This window comes from Caretta caretta, chromosome 4 (assembly GCF_965140235.1).
Source record: "Caretta caretta isolate rCarCar2 chromosome 4, rCarCar1.hap1, whole genome shotgun sequence".
In the NCBI taxonomy this organism is placed as follows: domain Eukaryota; kingdom Metazoa; phylum Chordata; order Testudines; family Cheloniidae; genus Caretta; species Caretta caretta.
This window is the reverse complement of record NC_134209.1, coordinates 49,178,495-49,192,773: the sequence shown is the minus strand read 5'-3', so window position 1 is coordinate 49,192,773 and position 14,279 is coordinate 49,178,495. Positions and strand designations below refer to the sequence as shown.

At 41.0% G+C, this 14,279-nt stretch overlaps 2 protein-coding genes across 3 annotated transcripts in view; one reads left to right on the top strand and one right to left on the bottom strand.

Moving 5' to 3' along the window:
* The window catches only part of SYNPO2 (synaptopodin 2), a 122,585-nt gene that overhangs the window by 94,688 nt on the left and 13,618 nt on the right, over positions 1-14,279 (bottom strand). Inside the window, exon 1 of one of the 2 annotated variants that reach the window (XM_075127615.1) lies at positions 31-96. The exons of the other annotated variant lie outside the window; for it this stretch is intronic. Coding sequence (XP_074983716.1) covers positions 31-42 — 12 coding nt within the window. The 5' untranslated portion in view covers positions 43-96. Of the gene's footprint in view, positions 1-30; positions 97-14,279 lie in introns of those variants that run through there. 2 annotated transcript variants of the gene reach the window in all.
* The window catches only part of SEC24D (SEC24 homolog D, COPII component), a 129,222-nt gene continuing 127,841 nt past the window's right edge, over positions 12,899-14,279 (top strand). The window contains exon 1 of the mRNA XM_075127616.1: positions 12,899-13,080. The gene's annotated coding sequence lies outside the window, so the exon portion shown is untranslated. The remainder of the gene's footprint in view (positions 13,081-14,279) is intronic.

Genomic DNA, 14,279 nt, shown 5'->3' with positions numbered 1-14,279 from the left:
CAAACTGTCTTCTAGAACAATAGTTCTTACCATTGGGTGCATCCCAAAAGCAAGCTGTGAGGTCTCACCCCTCTGGAAGAGAGCAGCAAACCTTGTAGCTACTAGGAGCCAGCAGGAGTCCACAGCAGAGGGAAGGAATAGCTGGCTCCATCTTCCTTCTCCTGCTATTCCTTCCTCAATCTCTCTTGGCAGAGATGGCTCTGTGCTATGTGGCAGTCTGCCACTGGATGAGGAATGGACAGTAATGACAAATGGACACAGGGGATCAGACCCAAACACAGAGTGTAGCCCTATCTTGGGTGGGTGCTACCCACCTCTGACAGACCTGAGAATTTGTCGTTTTCTTACTCTTTGGCAACCCATGTCTAGCTTGTTATATCAATGAAGTCTCATTGAATTGAAATTAACTACCTCCTCTCTTCTCCCAACTCCTCAGCTGTCACAGGCCTTCCAGGGACTGCAGATCCACCTTTACAACCCTTTGGAATAGCACTTCTACTGCTGTGGAGGTGGACACTGAGCACGCAAGGTAGGAGAAAGGAGAAGCTCCTCATACCTCACAACCCTACTGTCCCCAACTGCACCACTCCATCCCAACCCCCAGACACCAGTCCCCAACCACATAAGCTCTTCCTTCAGCAGCAGCACCAGTCTCCTCTCTCTTAAAACCATTCCCCACCCGCCACATATTTTTGAACTGCAACCCACAAAATGGACACCAAAAAAAAATTATCCCAGGACTCAAATCCCTCTATTCTATGCATCCATAAAAGACCGTGGGATGTCAGAGATCATGGATGGAACTCTTGGGGAATTTTGTGGATCCTGGACTCAGAAATTATCAAGAGTTCATGCTTTAGACCTGTGTCAGATATACTGTAGAAAATACAATCTTGACTTTGTTTGATCCCTGGACTCCCAAAAATTAGAATATTTCTGAGCTTGATTCAAACATACATGAGATTTGTTTGGTTAGAACCTTCTGAGTATATCAAACCTGGTATATGAAGGAATTTTGTTATTCCAATTTAGCCTTAAAGACAAATACAACTGCATCATATTGCAATTGCCCTCAGAATGACTCTAGTGTGTTTAAAATAATGAAAATTCAAAATGTCCAACATTTTCCTGTAATCTTTGAAAAAGTGGGAAACTGGGCACAGGATGATTTTAACAGAATATTGTTCATTCCAGCTTTCTAAATGAGCTCAAAGCAGGCTTGATCCAACTCCCATTGAAATCTGTAGTGTCCTTTCTACTGACTTCAGGGTAAACTGGATCAAGCCCAGAGGGAACACTGAAGGGGAAAATTCCTTAATGCTAAATCAAAGAAAAACTATTTTTTTTGTAAATCATCCCACTGATGCTTTAGGAGACATTAATTGATCCACATGGCCAATATTAGATACACATGTTCACAACAAAATTAAGACATTGCAGCTGCTGAATATTTAATGATATAAATAGGTACGTCTTTAGATGTGATAAATATAGTAAACTTCTCCACAATATATACGCACTGTGAAAAAGCAATTTAAAAAACGTACAGATATACCTATCTTTGTGGGGGACTGAGAACTTGGTTTAAAATGAAGTAATTGCAAAATGTTTACAGAGTAGAGATTTTTTTTGATTGTACAGTGAGAAACTGACCAGTTATGACCCAACAGACTTATGCCATCATTTCTTACTTCCTTGGGAGGTTCTTTAACTTTAATACAAAATGGTTTTTTTCAGTGTATTGTACTTCTTTCCAGATGGTTTCTACAGAGTCTTGGCAAATACACTCCAAGATTAGGATTGTTGCCCCTCTAATCTCTCACTTTAAATAGATATTTTTATCCAAGAGCTTTTTCAAACCGTTTAGCAGATCTATAACTAGGCTCATTATCACAACATCCTGGCCTATTGCATGCATGTATTATCTGAACATTCAGGTATTTTAAGTGAGGAATATGTAAAAGACCATTGCTGTTCAGGTTCAGTGTACTTTACACAAACGCCTCTTGGTTGAATGGAAATAAGCAAACAGCTAATGTCAAAGTTAGATAAATTCCACTTCTCAGGTGGCTGGCATGATGTACTTCAGATACAAGTCAGCATGCTCCCTCCCAATTCTGGGTATTGCACCTTGAAAAAGAGAGAGAAGGTGGGTGAGGTAATATATTTTATTGGACCAACTTCTGTTGGTGAAAGAAACAAACTTGAAAGCTTGTCTCTTGCTCAACAGAGGTTGGTCCAAAAAAATATTACCTCACTCATCTTATATATATATATATATAAATTATAATATAGTACAAACACACTTCTCATATGCATTCCTAATAAGGATAAACGTGAGTCCTATTAGGACTCAATCTCATGATCCTTAGGGCCAAATTCTCCCTTTTCCCACTGAAGAATTGGAGTATTACTTGGGTTGCGCTAATGTAAATTAGAATTTGTCTCTGACTTTAAGTGTTCTGACCTGAGTTCAGACACACAATTCTGTCCCAGTAAAATCTAATATAGTGTCTGTAAAAGCCAAGGGACTCTGTTCCCTTTTCATCACCTGTCCTCTTTCTGATCAGACTCTCATCTTGGATGACACACTGAAGTAAGCTGAAATATATGTTAATGTCTCTTTAGGGTCACACCATGCTAAGCCAGCAGTTTCTGTAGTATAATACTGAGCAGTATTGAAGAGTTAAGAAGTTCTGCCCTGTGCCACTGTCCCAGCTCATCCTGATAGGTTGCCAATGGCCAGACAACAAAAATGTGGAAGCAATGTGATGCCATTTGGGAGACTTGGTCATATAGGCTTTGTTTACATTAGAGAATTTTAGGGAAAAAATCTTACCAAAGCTTCTACCACTACAGCTGCTCTGTTGATGCCTGAGGAAACCCCACTGTAGATGAAGTTCTGGTGACCGCTGATTAATTTTACCACCATGTCAATTAGCCAGCAGGTGTAAAGAGCCACAGGTCTAGAACCCTGGGTTGCAGGTTCCCAAGAGACTGATTGCTCTATACCACTACTGGGGAGCCAGCCACAGCACTATCTGACAATTACTGGATGGTTATGCATTGTAGGAAGTACTGCCTGAAGAGGCCAGAATGACAGAATGCTCCAGCTGCCTGATTGGTCCACACCAACTATTTATACCAGAAAGTGGGTCCTATGAGCCCTCAGAGCAACAATGCAGACTCTGGTTTGTTACTGATATAGACCTTGTCTTTTGATCTGCCTTTGACCCTGGTGCAGCTTGATGTTGGTAAGTTTCCTGACTCAGCTTGGTAACTAATCTCAACTCCTCCCTTTGACCCCAGCCCAGCGGACACTACTGGCTTGACTGCCTATGCCCTGGCCATTACAGCAGGCGAGAAATCAGCTGGGGAGAAAATGACAAATGCATTTTAATGTAGCACTTGTTTGATACAGCATGCTGGTTTGTATGGTTTATGAAATTTAGAATGAAATTACTTTGTTTCTGTAGAAAAAGAAAAGATTGGAATTTGACCCATCCTGTTTAGGTTTTGTAAGGGTTCCAAGGAAGCTAAAGTGTATGAAGTACAGAAAAAGTGTTGTAATATCTAGGCAGAGCTGAGTGAGCTATTTTGTTCCTGAATATATATAATTGTATAATTTTGTATAATTTTTCTTCTCTTTTGGAATTTAATGCTTTGTACTGCCAGCTATAGAATCCCAACACTAACTCTGACAGAGCAGAGCAATGCAATTGGAATTTGCCTGTGAGCATAGGTGCTGGAACTAGGAGTCCTGGGTGTGCAGCAGCACCCCCTGACTTGACGTGGTTTCCATCATATGCAGGGTTTACAGTTTGGTTCACTGACTCTCAGCACCCCCACAATACAAATTGTTCCAGCTGCCTTGCCTGTGAGAATAGAATTTTGGTAAGTAAAACTAAGACAAGTTAAAATTAGATCAATTTTGTCTTAGAGAAAAAAAATAATCTATAAAATATTTTTCTTTAAAATTTACCACCGTCATGCTCAATACAGAATCTAATCTGGCTCTATCTTATTAAAATCCTGTCTGAACTCTCTATTCTGTAGCTGTGCTCTGCAAATGAGTCATACCATAACAATTCCCACTTTGTAGCCAGTTCTCCAGAGAAGCAGAAGAAAAAAGAAACAACTTCCTTTTATGGGAATCAGACCTGTTTGTAGTGATAAAACTCTTTCCATTTCTATTTGAAGACATTCTCCATAACCTAAGACTTGATAGTTATAAAAACACTACCTACTTTATTTGGATTCCAAAAACATGCATAACTATAGTTCTTTGTTTAATATGTTGCTTTAAAGTGTATGTACGTACATGCATAGATACTGTACAAGTTACACATGTGAAATTTCAAGAGAACACCTTGTTTAGTGCATTTATCAACATCACAGCTTGGAAGTTTTGTTTAATTTTATTTTATTCAGTGTTTTAAACAAGCAATCTGTATGGGGTAGTGAAAATTGTTTAATAATATGTGGCCACCAATTAAAGCACCGCAGCAGTGGCTATTGAAGAATTAACTTCTGGCAAAAGTTATCACACCATAGTATCTCAGATACCACAGCAGTTTCCTGGCCTTGGCATAGAGGGAAGTTACTGTGTTATTTAATATCACTGTGTGGTAACTTTCTGACAGTTATCATTGTGATGGAGACCACAGTGTATCACAATAGATGCAATTTTAACTTCTCACCATATAAGTGTAGTATGTATTTAATTGGGTTAATGTGCCTCTATGTTCATTGCTAACTGTGATTATTTCAAACTGTTACAGTAGAACCTCAGAGTTACGAACACCACAGGAATGGCGGTTGTTCGTAACTCTGAAATGTTCGTAACTCTGAACAAAACATTATGGTTGTTCTTTCAAAAGTTTACAACTGAACATTGACTTAATACAGCTTAGAAACTACGATGCAGAAGAAAAATGCTGCTTTTGCCTTTTTTTAGTAGTTTACATTTAACACAGTACTGAACTTTATTTGCATTTTTTTTTTTGTTGGGGTGGGTTGTGTCTCTGCTGCTGCCTGGTTGCGTACTTGTGGTTCCAAATGAGGTGGTGGTTGACTGGTCAGTTCATAACTCTGGTGTTTGTAACTGTGAGGTTCTACTGTACTTATAACTTTGCTACTGATAAATAATATTCTGCTTTCCTAACTTTGCCTAAGCAATACCATATAGGGGTGGACTTAGCCATTAAAAATATGTGGCTTTCCTTATAGGAAATCCATTGCAGGAGCTGAGTGCTTTGCAACATTAATGAATCTGAGAAGTAGGAAACTATTTTCCCCATTTTCAGATGGGGAATTGAGGGGGCAGAAGGTTAAAATGACTTATTGTGCAATAGTACTCCTGATAGCACAGGACTAGGTTTAACGACAACATTATCTTTTCCCTCGTGCAATTATTTTTAATGGAATTGTATTCCAGTAATGCCTAGAGGCTCCAGCTGAGATCAGGACACCCTGGTACCACACTCTCTGGGTGCAAATGGGAATTGAAGGGCATCCTGGCTCCTCTTCCCCTAAAGAGAAGAGCAGGTGTTGCAAAGCTCATTGGCTCCTCTCCTGCATGGGGTGAGGTTGTATGTGCTATATCCCTCTACGCCATAGGCCCTTAACCCTCATTGATCTTACCCACTTTCTTATTATAAAATGGGGTAGAAAATGGTCATGGGGTGTGGAAACATAGTGAGAGTCTGGACAAGGAGAGGGAGTGGATTTGGAGGACAGTGGAGTTTAGGTAAGCGATTAAGGCAGTGAGGGGCAAGAAGAAGAGACTGCTTTGTACATCTTTCTATCCTTCCCCCACTCTTGCATCCTTCCTTGCCCCAAAACAATGTTTCCTCTCACAAATTCAGAAAAAATAATCCTATTCTCAACACCATGCACTAGAGCTGGTTGAAAAATTTCTGTCAAATGTTTCCAGGAAAAATTGGGTTTTTAACTAAACAATTTTTTTCACAAAATGTGTCTGCTTTCCATGAAGAGTTTCAACTTCTTTGCCAAAAAAGAAAACCCTGAAACATTTCTGGTTTTTTGCCAAAAACTTTTTATATTAAAAAGTTGTTTTTTTTTCAGAGAAAATGAACTTTGGGTTTGTCTAAACACTTAGTTCATGGCAAGCTGGGATTTGCATCTACCCTTCACTCTCCTGCCATGGACCAACTATCCATGTGGACCCTGCTCATATGCATTAACAGTTCATTATTGTGCTTTGATCCAGTCCAGGTTCAAAAATAGATCAAAGCACATTAGCAAACTGTTAATGTTCATCAACAGGGTTCACATAGTTAGTCTTTGGCTTGTGGAAGATATTCAGACTGCAGTGTGCTGTGAATGACCTATATGTGAAGACAAGACTCTTGTTTCATTTTTATTGCAAGTTTTTGCAGAGGGCAAAATACATCTTGTGATGAGCTGTACTGTTCAGTGACCAAAAAATGCTGTTCCCCACCACACTGACCAATTAGTATCCTGCCTACTAGGCTTATCTATTAGTACTGCCTCACCACATAAAAGCCAATTAATTCTGCCCTCCCACACTACATATCAGCCACTTCATTTTTTACACCCCCCCATTACTTTTTGGCCCCATCACCCACAGACCAGTTAATTTGGCTTTGCTCTCACCTGTTAATTCAGTTTCTCCCCCTCCCATGCACACATTTCTCATCAGAGCCCCTCAGCTCATTTTAATTCCCCTACCCTCCTCTTCTCCCAAAAGCCTCCTCACATACTTTCCCAGGCCAGGAATGGAAAAGGCTGATGGCATCAGTATTGCCCTATCCCAGCCTTGGGGGTTTCTTGACACTCCCTCCCACTGGACCAGTGTTGTTGTGGGGTTAGCTCCAAAACCTTAGAAACCAGGGCATGGGACCCCCTCCACAAAGCTTGCTAGAGCATCCCAGGCAGGATCTTCCTCAAGGGCCTGGCACGTTGTTGACTATGGGTTTTCCTTAGAGAGGGAGGGAACAGTTGGGATGACAGGCTTTTCACAGGAGTGGAGTGGGTAGAATGGAGGGGAGAATCAGCTATGAGTTGTTGGGTTCTTTCTACTCCCTCTATTCCTGTGAAAAACATTTCTGCTTAGCTCTGCTCCACTCCTGCCTTCCCCGCTCCTCTAAGAAGCTAACTATCATTTCAGGGTAGGAAGAAGAGACAGTAAGATGAGCCAATACCCCTTTCCTAGGAGCAGAGGTTGGAGATAAGGGAGCAGAAAGTGCTAGCAACTCAGGGTTGGATCTACTTTCCCTTCCTCCTTCCGTCCTGTGGAAAAAAACATGTGTTGGCCCAGATGCCAGGCTCTCCCTCCTCCCAGTCTTCCTCTCATCTACCTGTTTGGCTGTCCTGTCCAAGGAGGTGAGAAAATGTGGACAGGCAGTATGGCACTGGTGTTAGGGCTTGTGCCTTTAAGGACAGTGAATCTGAGTAGAGTGCTGTGAAGCTTTTATTGTGCACAGCCAGCTGAAGTCAGACACACAATAAAGCGGAGCTCTTGCTCTCTTGCAGCACCTTAAGAACTGAGTTGGGATTTTCCCCACAGATCTATAAAGTCAGAAAACTAGTCTGTGGAAAACTGATAGTATGGGAAATTTTGTTCTCTTGTCTGCCCATAGTGATGGTGAAGAGTGAAACAACAGTATTGCCAACCCTAAGCATTCGAAAACGATGGACCGGGCCCCAAAAAGTCATGAAACTGGCTTTAAAAATATATTTAAAAACTAATAAATTTTGGAGTTCTTTTTCTTTGCCGCCTCGTATAGCATCACATGGAGTTCACAGTTTCAAGTTTTTCTCGGCTACTAGGAGGACTAGAAACTTACTGTTTTTTTTTAAAACAAGAGCTGCAATTTACAGATAACTTGATTCCAGTAGCTTTGGCTTTAAAGACAACTGCAGATATCACAATATTCATGATAAAACCACAAGAGTTGGCAATACTTACAATGCTACATTCAAGCTTTCTTAACACCTGATTCTTGAAGTGAAAAACAGGATTTTATCTTGATAATAATTTTAATCCTATAAGGGGGGCATTTATGCATATATATTTCAATATTTTATTGTACATTCTACTTAAAGATGATCTGTAATAAGGATTGATATAAGAAACGCCGTTACAAACTTACTAAACATTTAATTAAATATGAACTGGTGGCTCTTTAATACCACAGAACTAGAGATGGATTTTTCAAGTAATATTCCCACCAGTCTAGCAACAAACCACTGGCGCTATTGGTTAATTGAGAGGTTGAGACAACACAATGCTTTGTAACATGGATTTATATTACCAAAGGAGCTACAGTAGAGTTCTATATCATTAAAGTAAATTAATCAAAACATCAGGGGAAATGTTGTTGAATTACAAAGGTTACACTAGTCACAAAGTTTAAAAGTTGAATTTATAAGCAAATCCAGGGAGCTATGTCATTTTGGGAAAGGGCCAAACAAAAATTTAGTTTAGCCATTTTTAACAACTCTTACATTAGTTCCAGAATGTGAGAATCTGAAGTATTTTTTTCAATTAGTAACTTGACAGAGTTTTATTTAGTTACCTTCCACCAGTAATAATTTCCATACAGTTATATGGTTCCATTACTCCTGAATGATTCCAAAGTGCTTTATGGACTGGGCCAGATTCGGTCCTGGATTTCATAGTGCTGTGCTAGAGGTGTATCTACAGCCCCTATATGTAGGCCCCACTTCACACACTACTGAAATGCAGTCACTCTAACTGCAGCACTGTAAAAGATGGTTTGCAGGAGATAAACTTAAACTATAGGGAGGATTTAATGTAGTTGCAAAGTTGGAATTTGGCTGGGACACTAAGATTAATAGCCCAACCATTGCACAAATAAATAAATAAAAGCAAATGACCAAGAATAGTCAGGATGCCAGTTTTATATTTCACCTGACATATAGCACCTCTAGCAGCGCAGTTCTTCCTGGCACCATGGGGGGACACTGGGTCAGTACTAACTCAGCAGAAACAGTGCCACCTACTGAATGAATATCATTAATTTCTGCAGCATTTCAGCTTTCCCATGGCAGAGAGACCTTGCAATGCTTAGGAGATCATAAAGTGATATGGTTTAAGGTAGTTGTACAGTTGCCAGTTTTAGGAGTATAACACAATGCCTCTTTATGAAAACATAGTACTAAATGAAATGAGGTTTGACTCCTCATTGCATCCCATGGTGGACAATAGCCTGTTTATTTAAATAGATACTACAACAATGGGATGGATGGACAAACAGTACAGCATGGCAGGCAACCACGGGCCTTCATTTGGGCTGATTGTTGCTTAGAATCAAAACCTGTGTCTACTTTCATTTTGCTTGGCACTACTCACAGGGGATGCCACGAGAAAGCAGTCATCCCTGCTGTGTCTACTGCCATATCCTCTCAGAGTCACAGCAACTCTGAGGTGCAGAGACAAGCACACTGATGAAGTTCAGAAGCCCTAATTTACATCCACCTGTTTGCAACCTGGGAGGCAGTTTCTGAACTAGGCTTAACAGGCTGCTGTCAGGAACAACCAGAGTGCTGCCACAATACAGAAATTTGTCTTAGTCCAATCCTCAGAGTATAACTGTGGAGCAGCAAAGCAGATGGTCAAACATGGCGTAGGAATGCACAATGAAAAGACTGGGGAGAGTTGGACTGCAACACCTTGCTGCCCTTGTTGTTCAGCAATCTAACTGCTGCATCAATCTAGATATCAACTTGTGATGGATACAAAAGATAAAAAAACTTTCCACCATTTACCAACAGTATTGTCACAGCTAACAAATGCCCAGCCTTAGCCACTCCCCTAATCTCTCCTTCTCAGAGAAGAGGTGGTTTACCAGAGTACTTTGGAGGTAGTGTGAAAGTTACTTTCCCACACCTGCTGTAACAGTACTTGAGCATGTACAAACGACCTCATTTTAAAAAACAAAAAGATAATACTACTCCATGTCATGTGGGGTTCGTTTGTTTTTTTACAACACTTAGGAAAACATGGAAGACAAAGAAGCAGTCAGTCACTCTTAAAAGTCAGACTCCACAGGGCCTTTCCAAAGTTATGACTAAATCATGCCTTCCTTACAGGATTAGGCTCTTGGGTGGGTAATTGGATAATTCGGGCTACTAGGGGGACAAAGTTTTGTGAGCCATTTAGGCCCAGATCCTCCAAGGTAGTTAGATGCCTAACTTCCTTAAACACTCCTCTGAATTTTTGCTCTTATGGAATCATCACTGACTTTTATATATTTATGGATGTCAAATATTTGACATCTGCTATAAGATAATTACATCTCTAAAGGGTAATATGCTATTCATAGTTGGCTCAGGTTTCATTGTTGCATCATAACCATAACATCCAGTAACCTTCCTGTTCCTATCATACATATATTTTTCTAACTGGAGAAAATATGCCAAAAAACTCTTCTGGTGAAGTTCCATTGACTTCAGGGGCATTACACAGGGGAGAGAGATGCCCCATTGCATCTAGTCTTACTATAATAAATAAACACTGGAATTTTAAATGTTCAGCTTGTGTTCATAATTTTGGTATGAAAGAAAAGGGAGCAATAGAAATAGAAGGAAGGAAGAACATGTAGAAATGCTACAGGGAATAAATTTGTATATTGTTCAAATCATACTCCAGCTGCTGAAGTGATAACTAGTCTAAAGCATTTTCTAAAATTAACAAAAGCAAAATATTGAACATGATGATGACAAACATCTGGAATATATAAGATGACATGAAATAACTACCATTTTACAGATTTAATTTAATAACTCACACGGTTCAAACAGATTAGCCTATCCCCCTAAAATACCTACTTGCCATTCAAAATACTTCACCCCTGTAGCAAGCTTTTGACATATATAGCGGGGTGGAGAAACTTACTGACTCTCTGAGTTGCATGTGACAATCTTCAGACATTTGAGAGCTGGGGCATACTTGCCGCGGCTAGGGACTTCAGCACGGTGGGAGGCGCTGGCTGGGGTTTGGGGTTCAGCCTGCTCCTGCTGAAGCCCCAAGCCCCAGCAGGAATGCCTTACAGGGCTGAAGCCCCGAGACCCCCCTTCCTGCTTGGCAGAAACCCCTACCCCACCACCCCACTGTGAGGCAGAGGTCCCAAGCTCCCCCCAGTCTGGTAGGTGGAGAATGGGGGAGGTCTGGGGGGATCCACGAGCCGCACTTTAAAGTGTAAAAGAGCTGCATTTGCCTCGCGAGCCACGGTTTGGCCACCCCTGATATTTAGTTATATTAATATAAGAGATGGATTTTCCTTTTCATTTGGTGTTTCTATTATTGCTTTGATTATTTTGTAGACTCTTCAGCTATTGTTGCAGCCATTGAGTTAAAGAACTTTTTAGTTTCTACAGAGTTAAAAGGAGCAATTTACAAATACTTGTGCTCATGGAGATTAAGGAAGTGGCAGCTATAAAAACAAAAATCCTCAGTGTAATATTTCCCGCTCAATCTGCACCCACTCCCAGAGTAAGGTCAAATACAAGCTCAAAGAGATGAGATACAAAGAGAACAGGAAATGGAATTCACTCCATCTATTCCTTCAATCACATACACTGTGCCTTTTTCAGAAGCCCTTAGTGAAAAGAAAAATAATGCAGAGGAAGTGTCTGACATTGACAGCACATTAGTCATGGAGGATAGTATCAGAATGAGTGTCTGCTGTGATCTGTGACATAGTGGGTCCCAGCACTAGGCATCTTTTGAAGGGATTGAGCTAAGATTAAGAACAGGAAATCACCCACAAGAACAAAACCAACAAATACAAAAATACTCACGTGGACAGGTATTGAATTAGTTCATGAAAATATTGGTCAAATTCTGCCCCAGGATGCATGTGATCCATACCACTTCAAGTCAATGGTTATTGCATATGCTTTTTTGGCTCTACTTCAGCTTATCTTTTTAAAGACACAGCTATTTGTCCTACACAGCTCAAAATTCCATTATGGTAAGTTATCATTTAAAGAATTGGTGACACTGATGATAATAATAAAGAAGTCATTTTGTGACTGAGAGCACTGTGAGCAACAGAACAGGAATGTAATCTAATGTGCTGCTTTTCTTCCCCTAAAAAAAAGACAATCTGACTCATGTTGTCTAAGATAATGGCTATGACTTTGCTGGGCGCACTTTAACTGATCTAATTCTCGGAGGAAGGGCCATTTTGACATTTTGTGTTGTAGCAACTGTGAGTAGCCTCTCAAGTTTCCCTAGGAATCACTCATGTTAAGAACTGGATAGCCTTTAAACAAGTCACAAGTCATTGCCTTTATACACAAAAATAAATTAAAATGAAAAGTCAGAGCTCAGTTTCCCTTTCTCCATTATTTTGCCCTGAAACTTATCTTTCTATTAAAAACCTGGACACGTTCATTAATAAAGTAGCTATGTGTAACTAGGGAATTCTTCTCTATAGCTTGTGTCTCCTACTTATACTCAACCCTCTTTGACCTCCGTTCTCTAATCCTTACTGAACAGTCTGCTTATAGTTGTGCTGAAGAATTAATGTGACTCATAATATTTCAGTGTGAGTATGACTTAAGGCACAAACCCATACAAAAAACATCCCTTCAAGCACACATGAGAAGTCAGGAGCAGCCCTAGCCATTTTGTCGGCCGGGTGGAAAATGTTTTCGGCTTCCCTCCCTTCCCCACTTTAGCAGTGGATCAACCTCTCCCCTGCCCCAAAATGGCTGGCCAATCAGCAGAGCAGTATAACAATCTGGTGCTCCCTGGAAGCTGGCACCTGGGGGTCTACCCTAGGACCAGTCATTTGGGAAGTACATCTGTGTCACTGAATCAAAGGGAAATTATGTTGCTTTTCAAATCTATTTTTTTTTGTTCCATTTTTCCATTCAGGAACCCAGGAATCTGTAGGGAATAATCCCTACTTCTGACCCCTCTGAAGGCGTGAAAGATTCTGAACCTAGTGGGACCAGCATGGTTCAGCTAAACAGGCAGTTGGCTGCAGGAAGTCACTACAGGGAGTCTGCACCTCCATTATACTACTGATCTTCCAAGACCTGTTGCAAAAGCATTTTAAGGTATGGGGGCATGGATCTGTGATAGTGCTGCCACAGGGGTAAAAGAGGACACAGTGGTGGAGTGACCTGGATAGGAGAAGGGAGAGTCCATCCTCTCTCACACACACAGCTCATTTACACAGGCTGTATAGTGGCAAGTGGATTTCACCTTGGACATTCCCTAGAGTGGTCTAACCCTTCTGACCAGTGATGCTCCTAGAGGCTTTTACAGCAGGATCTTTACTATGAACTGGTTCTGAGGGCTGGTCTGCACACCGTTTATGTACTGCTTTAACTGTGTCAATCTGAAACCACTTTAGTTAGAGCAGAACAGTCTGCCAGTGTGGACACAGTTATACCATGTATAGACCCCTTTCTTCCACAGCCATTAAGGGGTTAATAGGTATGCTTGCTATCTCCTCAGCTGCAGCTAATTGCTGGGCCAGCAACAGCTGGGAGATAAGAAGGCTGCAGCTCAAAGGAGAGGATGGTTCCTAGAAAGACTACTGAGAGGAGAAGTTGAGTCTGGAAAAAGCCTATAAGAGAGGTGAAGTAGGCAGCAGCAAGGGACTGGGAGGAACTGGTCCTAGCTGCTTAATTCAGGGTTCCTGGGCTGGAACCCAGAGGGGTGTGTGAATGGGAGGATCTGAGTCCTCCAACCATCCCCAGCAAAGAGGTCAGGACTCTCCTGGGGGCTGGGATTATTGACCCATTCCTAGGGACATAGGACTTCTGGTCTATTGGACTGATTGTTTATTGCCCTGGAAGGGGTGAGACTATCAACAAACCAGCTACAGTCATAAGGAGAATCCATCTGGCACAGAGCTAGATGAGTTGTGGGGTAGGAAAACTGAGGCAAAATCACCATTCTACCTTGCAAAGCCATGGAAGGGGCGGGTGCTGGCTGGCAAAGTCACACTGGGCATACTATCGTAAAGATGCTTGTGAAAAAACATCTATACCGTTATAAAGCCCCTTTGTACTGGTATGATTGTGTCCACACTAGGCTTTCAATTTTACCTACCAGTTTTCAGATATCATCAGTTTCCACTCCTCCTGGCTGAAGACCATACTTAGTTCTTGGATACACATTGTACAACTCTGGTAGGAGTCAATGGAAATTCCTTGGACATATCCAAGGACAGAATTTGGCCTTTAGTGACTAATTCTTTTTAGTGGATCTACATGTATTTACCCGGTGACACGCTTTGTGTATCTTG